At 39.7% G+C, this 12,477-nt stretch overlaps 1 protein-coding gene across 3 annotated transcripts in view; it reads right to left on the reverse strand.

The window, feature by feature from the left end:
• The window catches only part of VWA8 (von Willebrand factor A domain containing 8), a 366,788-nt gene that overhangs the window by 96,471 nt on the left and 257,840 nt on the right, over positions 1-12,477 (reverse strand). For all 3 annotated transcript variants that reach the window (XM_023748236.1, XM_023748240.1, XM_006083505.3), the window contains one exon: positions 10,868-11,069. In XM_023748236.1, the coding sequence (XP_023604004.1) occupies positions 10,868-11,069 (202 nt within the window). The remainder of the gene's footprint in view (positions 1-10,867; positions 11,070-12,477) is intronic.

A 12,477-nucleotide genomic window follows, 5' to 3' on the forward strand; every position in this document is an offset into this window, starting at 1 on the left:
GGGTTGTGGGCTCAATCCCCAGTGGGGAGTGTGCGGGAGGCAGCCAATCAATGATTCTCTCTCATCATTGATGTTTCTTTCTCTCTGAAATCAATAAAAATATATTTAAAACAATAACAACCAATAACAAAAAACCTTGCAATTGTTTAAAAAAAAAAAAGAAGAAGAAGAGATCCAAGGTAGTGGTGAGTAGATGGAAGCTACAATCGCCTTCCAGGACCAAACTGTAATTATAACAAACAAAGAGTAATCAATCTGAATAACCAACTGAAGACTAGCTGAAGAGAAGTCTTATAACCAAGGCTTTATAGAAGAAGTAACAGAGAGGTAGGGAGTAAGGAGACATAAAAAGGGTTTGCCCTGCTCCCATAGGCAGCAGCTGAGATTCTGGAGGGATATCTCATCTGAAAAGATTCCCCCTGAGGAGTATGGGGTTTCAGGTTTTCATCAGGCTCCCAGAGCCAGGAAGAGACACCCACATAACACCTGGCTATGAAAATCAGCGGGAGTCTGTCAGCCAGGGAGAGAAAGGACTTTGCTAGAGACATAGGTACACTCCTAAAGGGCCAACACGCAGAATCTCATTTGCAGTCATTCATCCTGGGCTCCAGTGAAGAGAGGGCTCAGCAGAGAGTCATGCGAGGAGAGACTGGGTTTGTGACTTTGGGGTGAAAGCTGAGGGGACAACCACCAGGATCCCTTGTGTTGAGTCACTCACTCTATTGCATCACAGATGCCATCTTTCTTGGGTGGAGCTTGCTCCTCTTATGGAATCAGCCTGGGGGACAACAATAACTCCAAATTCTGGACTCCCTGTTAACTCACCCTGCACAGCATTCATGCTGCTAAGGAGTCAGTTGCCTGGGCCAGGATGTAGAGGTCTGGGCAGACATAGGGGGTATCAGTGAATGATTTGTGTAGCTCTGGGATGAGTCCAATTCCCCCACCCCCAACTTCCCCTCAGCCTAACTGTCACCTTCCCCCTATCCTGACTCCCAGTGACCCCACCATGCTGACATTGGGCTCCTGGCAGAATTTGGGGCAGACATAAATCGTGTGTCTCTAGGACGAAGAAAATTTTCCCCTCACATACCTGACCGGTGCAGAGCCTTCCCTTCACATGGCCAAATCTTGGTCTGTTTTAGCATGATAAACTTCTGCTGGCCACACTCTAATGACTCCCAGAAAACCTGCCCTACCACAAAGGTGTGCATCCAGCAGGTGCCATCTAGACTTGGTACACCCTGGTACATTTTCAGAGTGGCCTAAGACCCAGCACTGGCACCAAGTTTGAACTTTTTGAATCTGGTGAACACCTCTCACCCCTATCTGGTGACTCACTGAGGACCTATTGCATGCAACTCAAAGACTGCCAGAGGCTCTTTCAGTGACTGAGCCTAACAGGCAGCAAGCAGGTGGAGGCAGGTGGTGGAGGACATTGGGGTTCCTTGGGACTTTTGCTTGCCTGCCCCTAGGCCTGGTGCTAGTAAAAGCCAGCATTAGGATGCAGCTTGATCCTTCCCAGGCATACCAGGCCCAGTAGAAGCAGCCACAAATGGTGGATCTCTTTGTAGCTCCAAACAGATTGCCCAGGGACAGTCACAACATTGGTCTGCGACTAACATTGGTCTGCACCAGAGTCCCTCCCAAGAGGCCCCAGAACAAACACATCCAATGGCCAGCTTGAGACAACATCAGAGTAGGATCCAATTAGCTATACAAGTGGCATATCCAAACCTGAGTAGACACTTCTCCCAAGAGGACATACAGATGGCCATAGACACATGAAAAGATGCTCAATGTCACCTAGCATCAGAGAAATGCAAATTAAAACCATAATGATGTATCACCTCAAACCTTCAGAATGGCTACCATCAATAAATCAACAAACAACAAGTGATGGTGAGAAAGTGGAAAAAAGGGAACTCTTGTGCACTGTTGGTAAGAATGCAGACTGGTGCAGCCACTGTGGAAAGCAGTATGGAGTCACCACAAAAAATTAAAAATGGAACTGCTTTATGACTGAGTAATTCTACTTCTGGGAATATAGCTGAAGAAACCTGAAACCTGAATTCGAAAGAATATATGCACCCCTATGTTCACTGCAACGTAATTTATAATAGCCAATATTTGGAAGGGGTCCAGGTGTCTGTCAGATGATTAGATAAAAAACAGTGGTACATTTACACAATGGAATACTACTCACCTGTAAAAAAGAAGAAATCTTACTTTTTGTAAGAGCATGGATGGACGTGGAGTGTATTATACTAAGTGAAATTAGCCAGTCAGAGAAAGACAAATACAATATGATTTCACTTTTATGTGCAATCTATTGAACAAAATAAACTAACAAACAAAATATAAACAGATTCATAGATACAGAGAACAGACTGACAGTTGTCAGAGGGGAGAAAGTTGGGGGGTTGGGTGAAAAAAGTGAAGGGGTTAAGCAAATAAAACTCTCACATCCTCAAAACCCTCATAGATAGGCAACAGTATGGTGGTTAGCAGAAAGAAAGGGGGGTGGGAGGAGATAGGACAGGGTAAAAGGGTTGGATAAATGGGGATGGAAGAAGACTTGATTTGTATCCCTGAGGCCTATATAATTGTATTAACCAATATTACTCCTAATAAATTCAACAATCAAGTGAAAGAAAATTATGAAAAATAAAAAGAAAAGCTTTTTCTCTTGGGCATGTCAGTTTCCAAAGAGGACTTTTCCAATCTCCTGCTCAAGGGTTATAAATATGGATGCAGACTTTTACTTTATCTTCTTGTTGTCTATCTCACTCCTGCCTGAAGCTGTGCAGATCTCCATTACAGCTCCTGCCTTTTATAAGGGTAGAGGAGAGCCAGTTGCCCATGGGCATTAAGATAGAGGAGAAGACCTGGATTTCTAAATGGCCTCTATGCAGACTTTCCACCAATCTTCTAATTTTGAGTGCCACCCGCACTCCAACCTTCAAAGGTACATGGTGTCTTCAAGTCCTATGCTCTGGGCTTTGGCAGAGTAAATTAGCTTGAGTCTTGTTGGCTTTCCCCTCTGCAGAAATGGGTTTTAGCTCTTTCCAGTCATTAACTGAGCTAACACCCACCCAGCTATTTTCCATTCTCCCAAGTGTTGCTTGCCACCCTGCATTGTTATGCCTTCAGTTCTCTTTGTCCTTGTGGATTTTGGACCATTGGTCCTTGTACCTTTTTTGACCCTTTATCATTCTTTTACTGGGATTTTGATAAGAAGTAAAACCAATCACATGTATTTGGTTTGTCAGGAGTCCCTACCTCCTTTCTTGAAAACTGGGTTCAGGTACTAATTCATCTTGGAACCACTTCCAAAGATAGAGTTGTTATTCTGTGCCCACTCTGATCTTTTAATCATACTTTTATACCTTTCTTCACCACACTGCACCATAATTTATTTGGTTATAGCTTTACTGGACTCTAAGTTCCTTGGGTTTGCACCTATACCTTATTTATTTTTTTATCCTCACAACTAGAGGCCCGGTGCATGAAATTCGTACAATCGGGGGGGAAGGGGAGGGCCCTCAGCCTAGCTTGTGCCCTCTTGCAGTCCGGGAGCCCTCGGGGAATGTCTGACTGACGGCTTAGGCCTGCTCCCTAAGCCGTCAGTCAGACATCCTTAGCGCCGCCACGGAAGTGGGAGAGGCTCCTGCTACCATTGCTGCGCTCGAGGCGCGCCCCCTGTGGGAGCGCACTGACCACCAGGGGGCAGCTCCTGCATTGAGTGTCTGCCCCCTGGTGGTCAGTGTGCGTCACAGCAATGGTCATTCCTCTGTTCAGTCGATTTGCATATTAGTCTTTTACTATATAGGATACTGAGTGCTCAAAGATGTAAATTAAATGAATGGATGGGTGAAACTATTCAAAGAGAGAGGTTAGAGATAGTACCGGTGGCCTGACCTTGTAAGGAAATCCTATATAATAAAAGCCTAATAGGCTAAGTGTCTGGTTGTCAGGTTGGCTGTTCAACCAATCAAAGCATAATATGCTAATAATATGCTAAGGCCGCTCAACCGCTGCTATGACATGCACTGACCACCAGGGGGCAGATGCTCCAACCATTAGGTTAGCTTGCTGCTGGGGTCCAGCCAATTGGGACTGAGCAAGACAAGGCTGGACATGCCCTGGAATCCTCCTGCAGTCCCTCCCCAGCTGGCCAACCTCCCGCGGCTTCCCCAGCCCTGATTGTGCACTGGTGGGGTCCCTCAGCCTGGCCTGTGCCCTCTCATAATCCAGGATCCCTTGGGGAATGTCGGAGAGCCAGTTTTGGCCCGATCCCACAGGCCAGGCCAAGGGACCCCACTGGTGCACAAATTCGTGCACAGGGCCTCTAGTAGAAAATAAAAAGAGAAATATTTTTAGAATGTTAAAAAGAGAAACAGAAGAACACTGTATACAGAAAAACTGAGAATGATGGCTCCAAATTTGACTTGTTCTTAACTGTTCTCAAGATTCAGGCTAAAGATGATGTATATTTTGCTGTGTGTTTTTTGGTCCTGTTCTAATTTGTCTTTTAAATAAGGCTAGACACTATAATCTTCTGCAGACAACTGTCCTATCATTGATTTCCTGCTTTTCTTCAAGCTGACAGGTTTAGGCACAGACAGTTTTTTCAATTCCTTTTTGGGGCCAACAAAAGTTTTTCCAAACAGGATTATAAACAAACATCACAAATTTAACACTAGGATAGATTATGAATTATGTAACTCATTGGGTCATAATGTAATATTAGGTGTTTGGGTAACAGGGCTTCATTTTAATTTGGCTTTGTTTTCATGTAAACATTAAAGAATTCTGTAGTCTAATATTAGCTGAATTCCATGTTTTTAACTTTTTCCTAAGTTTTTGTTTGTTTACTAAGTACTTACTCTGTTCCAGACATTAATGCATTTTATTCTTACAACATCTTTGTAAGGCATGATGATTTTATCTTTATATTATAATTGAAAGGCAAATGTAGAAAGAACAAGTAATTGGCAAAGATCACAGATAAAGTAGAACATGGATTAGAACCCAGATTTAACCACTTCAAACTTTATGTGCTTAAACAATAGGCTATATGGCCTATGAATAAAATTACAATTCTATCTATAAATATAACAGCAAGGTTTTATTTCTACTGCCACTGTGATGTGTTGACTTTACATGAGTATATAAATTATGAGCTCAGAGCCATAAAAATTCTATAGCCATTGATTCAACATAATCACTGCATTTGACATCTCAATTTATAATTGACTAGAGGCCCGGTGCACAAAAATTTGTGCACTGGGGGGGGGGGGGTCCCTCAGCCCGGCCTGCACCCATTTGCAGTCCAGGACCCCTTGGGGGATGTCCACCTGTCGACTTAGGCCCACTCCCCAGGGGATCAGGCCTAAGCTTGCAGTCAGACATCCTTCTGGCAGCCAGGGAGCCCTCAGGGGATATCCGACTAAAGGCTTAGGCCCCCAAGGGAGCTGTGATGAGGAAGCTGGGGTGACAGAGGAGCCATGTTGTCCCGCCCCGCCGCCCTGGGTTGGGTCGCACACGGGACGCCAGGGCGGGCCGGCCGATTGCTGCTGCCCCGCCCGGCCACCCCGGGTCGGGTAGCACATGGGATGCCCGCCACCCTGGATCACAGATAGAATGCCTGGATGGCGGCAGGGCAGGCAGGATGGTGCTGATCCGCCCTGCTTGCAGTATGCAAATTAGCCGCCATCTTTGTTGGCAGTCAATTTGCATATCTCGCTGATTAGCTAATGGGAGGCATAGCGAAGGTACAGTCAATTACCATGTAGATAGGATACAATGTAGAATTAATTTGTTTTCCTTATACTTAAAAATCATACACTTGTTGACTTGCTTATCTTAAGAAAGTGATTTGATTTTAGATATTTAGCAATTACTGATAAAGCTGTGATCCAATGGAAGCAATACGTTTGGAGGAATGTAAAAACCAACTAGCAGTTTCCTTCTGAAATACAGTATTTAGAAGAAAGGTGGCCCCTGCGCATGAACCCATGAGTGTCATCCTACTTGAGGGCAGACTTCTCTCTAATCCTTTACTCAAACCAAATTTCTGGTTCAAGAAGAACATTGCCAATTGGTAAGTAGGATAACTGCAAGTTTCAACATTTCCCAAAGGTAATTGATATTCCACCTTATCTGCATCCTCAATACCCTTTCTCCTCTTTTTTTATTTTGCTTCTCTCTCGCTCGTTCTCTACATTTCCATTGCCTTATTCCTAAACGGCCTTGCAGTTAGGTAACTGTCATAATTCTCCCTGGGTTGCTACAGGCTTAACCAGGCCAGTAGCATGCTGGAGCCAGCTTGAGAGATGATTGCTAAATATTCAGGAATTTTGGGAGCAGATTGTTAACTTGGTAGCTTGAAATCAGCCATGGAGGAAATATGCACACCATGGAAAAGGATAAATATTATAAACTGCCCCACCTCACCCCAGAGAGCTAGTTCATCAGCACACCACTGGGTATCATGCTCTCCAGAAAATCTTTCGCTTTCGTCAGGTACTGCTGACCTAAAACTAGAATCAAAGTGAACTTCTATGGCTGGGATTTCTCTAACAGGAACAAACAATGGGAAAATTCTTAAAGGCACTGCCCAAGTGTTACTATATAGACAAACAGCTAGACCATCTGAAAAGCAGCTCTACTGACACATTGCTAGGAGATATGGTGGGAAATTATAAAAGTTTTTATAAAAAGCATTGCCTTTCTGGGCCAAGGATGATTTCCAAAGGCATATGTGCATATAAAAGCCCTACAAAATATGTATTATTCTATAACATTGATACACTGAATCAAATTGTTAAGTATTTTCAGAGTTACCAACGAGAGCTATGAACGATGTACAAAAGTGGACTATGCTCCTTAAAAAGAACAAAGAATTTCAAACCTCCACAGAGGATCTAAAGATAACAGCCTATACGGCGAAAACCTAAATTTACTAATAGAGAACCAATTAAGTAATCTAGTGGTTTCCAAAGCTGAAAGTAAGCCTTAAAAATTCCTAACTGTTGAACTAGTGGTTACAGAAAAGGCCAGGCTTAGCTACCTAAGTACAGCAAGCTACATTTACTTATATTCCCAGAATATTTTCTTTGAAATGGGGGAAGGATAAGTTGTGCTTAATAGAAACTAGCTATCTTTTCCATGTATTTTCTCTACGCTTCTCTCAATTTTCAAATATTCACTGTGTCTGTTGTGTGCCAGGCACACTATAAAGGATGAGTAAGTTCCAGTCTCACAGTGTTTGTGTCAGATGGCTCTACCCTTTTTTAAGTACATAGTACTATTCAGAGGCCTCAAAGAGATTCTACCAGCAATATATAAAATACTTAGTTTCTGACTAGTTTACTGTAATTAGAAAACATTTGAAAGCCACAACCTTTCAGCCTTTTTGCTGCCACAAGAACAGCCACCAGAAGCCTTTTAGAGAAGAGGACGTGATTTCTGAGGAAAACTCTGGTGTAGCTTTTAACAGCCTTCTTGGGAAGAATCCGAAACTAAATAAAAATATGTAAAAAGTATGCTTTATAAAGAATACTGTGAAGTGTAGTCAGAAGAATTTTGGCTTATAATGAAGCCAGGCGTTTGAAAACATGGAGTCTAAAAGGAATAAAAATTGATTCTTAATAATGGGCTCTTAGGATGACAGTTACAGTGGTGCTTTGAGTTTGTTGTTATAGTTGTTGACTATAAGAAAAACACATGTTCCTATCAAAGCATGTAAAATTAATAAACACAATCTATATGCAGGGCTAAATATATACTCTTTTGCAAGTTGTACTCATTAAAACAACTATCAATGAATACATTAAAGAAAACAAAAATTCAAGGCAATAGTGGTTTCAGAGCTATTAACTCTGGAAGCCTGAAATGTAGCAAAAACATAAAGGATGGAGATAACGCACATGACTGGCTTAGTTTATCTAAATATAATAGTTCTTTTGACATCAGGCAAAGGAATTAGGGAAAGATGGGAGTCAACAGTGGTGGATGGCACGGGAGGTTATTTGCCTGGCTTCGCTGCTGACCTAAAGAGCATCGCAGGACTAACAGGAACCACCCAAGCAGGGGTGTGTAAACCTCCCACACCAGCCTGCGCTGCCCAAACTGCTGGAGAACAAACCTGGCCTTTTAATTTCTGTAATGTAAAGTAAGTCCTTTTGGCCACTAGATGGAGATCAGGTTACTCTGCCAGGAACAAGGGAAGCTGCTGGCAGTCAACAAGTGATAAGTATGTTGTGGAGAGCCTAGTCTTCTCTCAATACTTCCAATCAAGCTCCTAAATCAGGAGCAGACCCATGTTGAATAAAGTATCCATAAATGAGGAAGAGCTTGAAGGACTGAACAGGAGGAGAACTATAAAAGACAAATTTTTTACTTGTTATTACCGTTGCCCCTGGGATAATTCGTATTTAGAGTTAGTTGTATAAACTACTTGTAAATAATAACATGAACTCGTCTAAGTAAGAGCAATTAAATATGCTGTCTCATTGTTTACCAAGCAATGAGAAGGAAGAGGAGAGACATAACCAAAAATTAAAACAACGACAGACTATTTGGACAATGAATCCCATCTGTTTAGACAAAAAGACAATTTGTTTCTCAGTTTGAATCTGTATATAAGTATACATTTTCAATATGAACCAAAATGGATCAGGGAACATCAGAGATGGAAGGAGAATGTTACATAACATCTATTCTAATTTTCCAAATGGAACTACAATTTAATTCTGAATTATGTAACTTTATTACTGAATAAGTCTTATTTCTGTGATAACTGAAAATGGTTCGTTTGGGGAAGGTCAAATATTGTCCTGTATAATACAGCCAAATATTTTATTTTTGAGATGTTAGGTACTATAATTGTTTATTCCTAACTTAATAACCATATATAGTCAACAAATACCTATTCAGTATTCAGTTACATAAAAACAAATGAATAATTTATGACAGTTTAAAATAATTCCATTTGTCATCAAATAGCTTTAATGACCAGTGTAATTTAGTATATATGAATGTGAGCATAAACAAACCTATTAATTTCCTGTTATGTACGAATCATTATGTTAGGAGCTGAGAATACAGAGATGCACAACAGAGTCAGGAAAGACACTGGGAAGAGAAGAGCTACACAGCTGAACACAAATAGGGGTTAATTTTTGTAGTAGTCGACACCAGTTACCAAAATCATGAGTAAAAGTCCTTTTAAAGTTCTGTTGTAAACGATAAACTTAATAGGCCACAAATGCTGACCATAGGAAAAACATGACCTTAGATGTCTATAACACATGAGAAATTAAAAATAAAATAAAAGATTCAAATACAATAGTATTTACTATTAGGTATCAATCACTGTAATGAAAATAGGAGCTTAATTAAAAGGGTGAAGAAATTAATGTTTAGAATAATAAAAAGTCAGAACCACAGTTAATTACTTTTCTAATTATTGTTATAGATAGTGACCAACATTCAGTCTGTTGCTGTGATAAGTCTATTGCACTTAATGACATATTTATTTTAGAGCTATACATTTGTTTTAGCTTAATTAAAATAATATATTAATACCACTCCAAAAGGATTTGAGGTTGCTTGCCTATACTGGTTTGTGATTTTCAAAATGTTATGTCCAGCTTTTAAGAATATAAGAGAACTATGAATTATTTATTCACAAATATATATATATTTCTCCTTTAAGGAAATCACAAAAATGGCCAAATAAAATAGTAATTATTAATCAGGTATTAATAGAATAGTTTGTGGAAATTTCTTATCTCGGTAATTGGCTCTTTGCAGAGCAACACAGCTGGTAGAAACCTACCTTTCTTTTTAATGGATAAAAATGAAATGTAAACAAGGAAGTTTTCTTCTGAAGATTAAAATAAATTAATTACAAATAAATGCTTTTATGATATGCTTTAGTATTTATGGGTACACAGGCTTCCTCATTATTCACATTAGTTCTAGACAGCAGCTAGATTAGGTGATGACTGAGTCATTTTTGGATCTTGGGGTTTCCTCTCACTTTGGACACCTGTTCCCATACACCTTTGCAGTGTATGGTTGGGTCTATTTATTCTAACTGCTAAACTTGCATTATCTATATATATAGAAACCTAAGCGACTGTTAAGACTGGTTGACAGAACAATGGTCGCTATGATGTGCACTGACCACCAGGGGGCAGATGCTCAATGCAGGAGCTTCCCCCTGGTGGTCAGTGTGCTCCCACAGCCAACCTCTCGTGGCTGGCCAACCTTCCATGGTCCCTCCCCCTCGGACTGGGCAAGACAGCCCCGATCGCTGGCCAGGCCGAGGGACCCCACCCATACACAAATTCGCACACCAGGCCTCTAGTCTGGAAATAAGGAACTTGGTAAAAACATATCTCTATTAGATGCGTAGTTTTGTTTATCTTCTCTAGTCTAATAGTTTTGACCTTGTAAAATGCGCTGCATTTTAGATCCTCAGTATCTCAAGTGGAGATGCTGACAATGATGACAGTACACGTCAGAAGAGATGCAAAGGTGGTGCTGGAAAATGATTAATGCTTAAGGTTAAAATATAAAAGTTGATTGTATTCACATGCAGTGCTATGAGGAACCTGTATATTTAAGCACTGTCAGAGAAAAAGGCATATTTTTACTTTTTCACTATTCTAGATGAGTAAGATTTGCCTTTTTCTGGATCTGATATTTATTTTAGCCATTAAAACAACTATATTTGAGTCGTTGGGCTAGACGTTTTCACAAGTAGAGTTTTACCACTTAAGGGTGCATATTCATGAACTCAATTTATACTTGAATATGCACCCTTAAGAGGTAAGATCAATTCAAGTGGTACCTGCATATGTCTGTCATCTTGTCCAATCATGTTTCTCCATTCCATGAGTGAGCGCTGCAGATGTTCAAGTCCAGTTTCCCAAAGTCTGATTTGACCTCCCATATCAACAGTAACAACACCACCTCTGCCCCACTCAGCTAGCAGTGCATCTGTGTCTGAAATAGTAGATATCCATGTGGTATATGGGGAGAGAAATTCTGATCTGAAAAAGAAATCACAGTATTCAAGCAATTGGTAATCTAGGTAATGAAGCTAGTTTAACCTGATTTAGGTGCATTAAACTTGCTATAAAGAATTCTAATAATAAGCACATTAAAAGATATCACCAGATCCATCTGTAAGTAAAAAAATACACATTTAGTTACTGGTTATTTACATTTTTTTTCTGTATTTATCCCAGGTGACATTAGTATTCATTGTCAGAAGGAAACTCTAAAACCAACTCATATTTCACAAACATGCAGCATAAGGTCAGCGCTGAAACTGATGTTTTGTTTATGTGTTTTAACTTCCTTTGTATTTGATATTTTGCCTTTCCTACCTTAGAAAACTGTAAGGATTTATAATAAATAATTTATATATTAGTTGTATTATATATTCATACATATACATTTCCTTTATTTTATATTTATGGTACATATACAGTCATTTGTAGGAATGCAGCGTTTGCCTATAAGAGTCAATTGCACACATACTCCCTTTATTATCTATACAACATACATACATTAGAGATCCTAATTACCAGTTTGTGTGCTCCCTAAACACATCTGATACATTCTATATAATAAAAACATAAACTATCATTGCTGATCTGGTAAAACCACAAAACCACACTATGTATTAGAGAAATTCTTATAATATACCAAAAATAAACCAAGACTACTTTGACTTTTCTTTTCAGTCTGCCTTGTAGATTTTAAACACAGTGTAACAAAGCCAGCTATTCTGGAATGCAGAAGTCTTAGAAAATGTTTATATAAAGAGGATGATAACAGTAGGATGGGAACAAGTGTTTCAGAACTACTTTGCAGTGTTAGAAGGACTCAAAGAAAGTAATATTTGATATAATACAGGATATAACTTATTGTGCTCTCCAAAAAAATATTTACTTTAGGAAATAAATTAGTAGGTACAGATGGTGAAGTAAATGGCTACTTAAGAATAATGAAATTTATCCATGTGAAACTATGTTTGAAACTCTTCTAAGAGCACTCAAGATGTGTGCGTCCATGAGCACTGTATCTACTGCCTGCATATTTAAATTTCCATGAAACTGGACATTTACAAGGGCAATTTCTTCAACATGTCAATAAAAAGTGCAGAATAAATTACTTTTCTACAACAATTTGTACACCAGGTCTAGAATCTCTTCACCTTTAAAAGTAATAATACACGTTCCCCTTATACATAACAAGTTCTTTAAGAAAAACATAGAATTACAGTAGAGTGACACCTAGATTTACATACACCCACATACAAGGGCTAGGGAGTATCATTTTACAAATGCAAATAATGTAAAAATTTGAGAAACAATACTCAAATTTTACTGAAGGCAAATGTGATATATTCATCTTGGTCTTGCAGTTACATATAATTTTACTGTATTTTTT

The sequence above is a fragment of the Myotis lucifugus genome, unplaced genomic scaffold (genome assembly GCF_000147115.1).
Source record: "Myotis lucifugus unplaced genomic scaffold, Myoluc2.0 scaffold_7, whole genome shotgun sequence".
In the NCBI taxonomy this organism is placed as follows: domain Eukaryota; kingdom Metazoa; phylum Chordata; class Mammalia; order Chiroptera; family Vespertilionidae; genus Myotis; species Myotis lucifugus.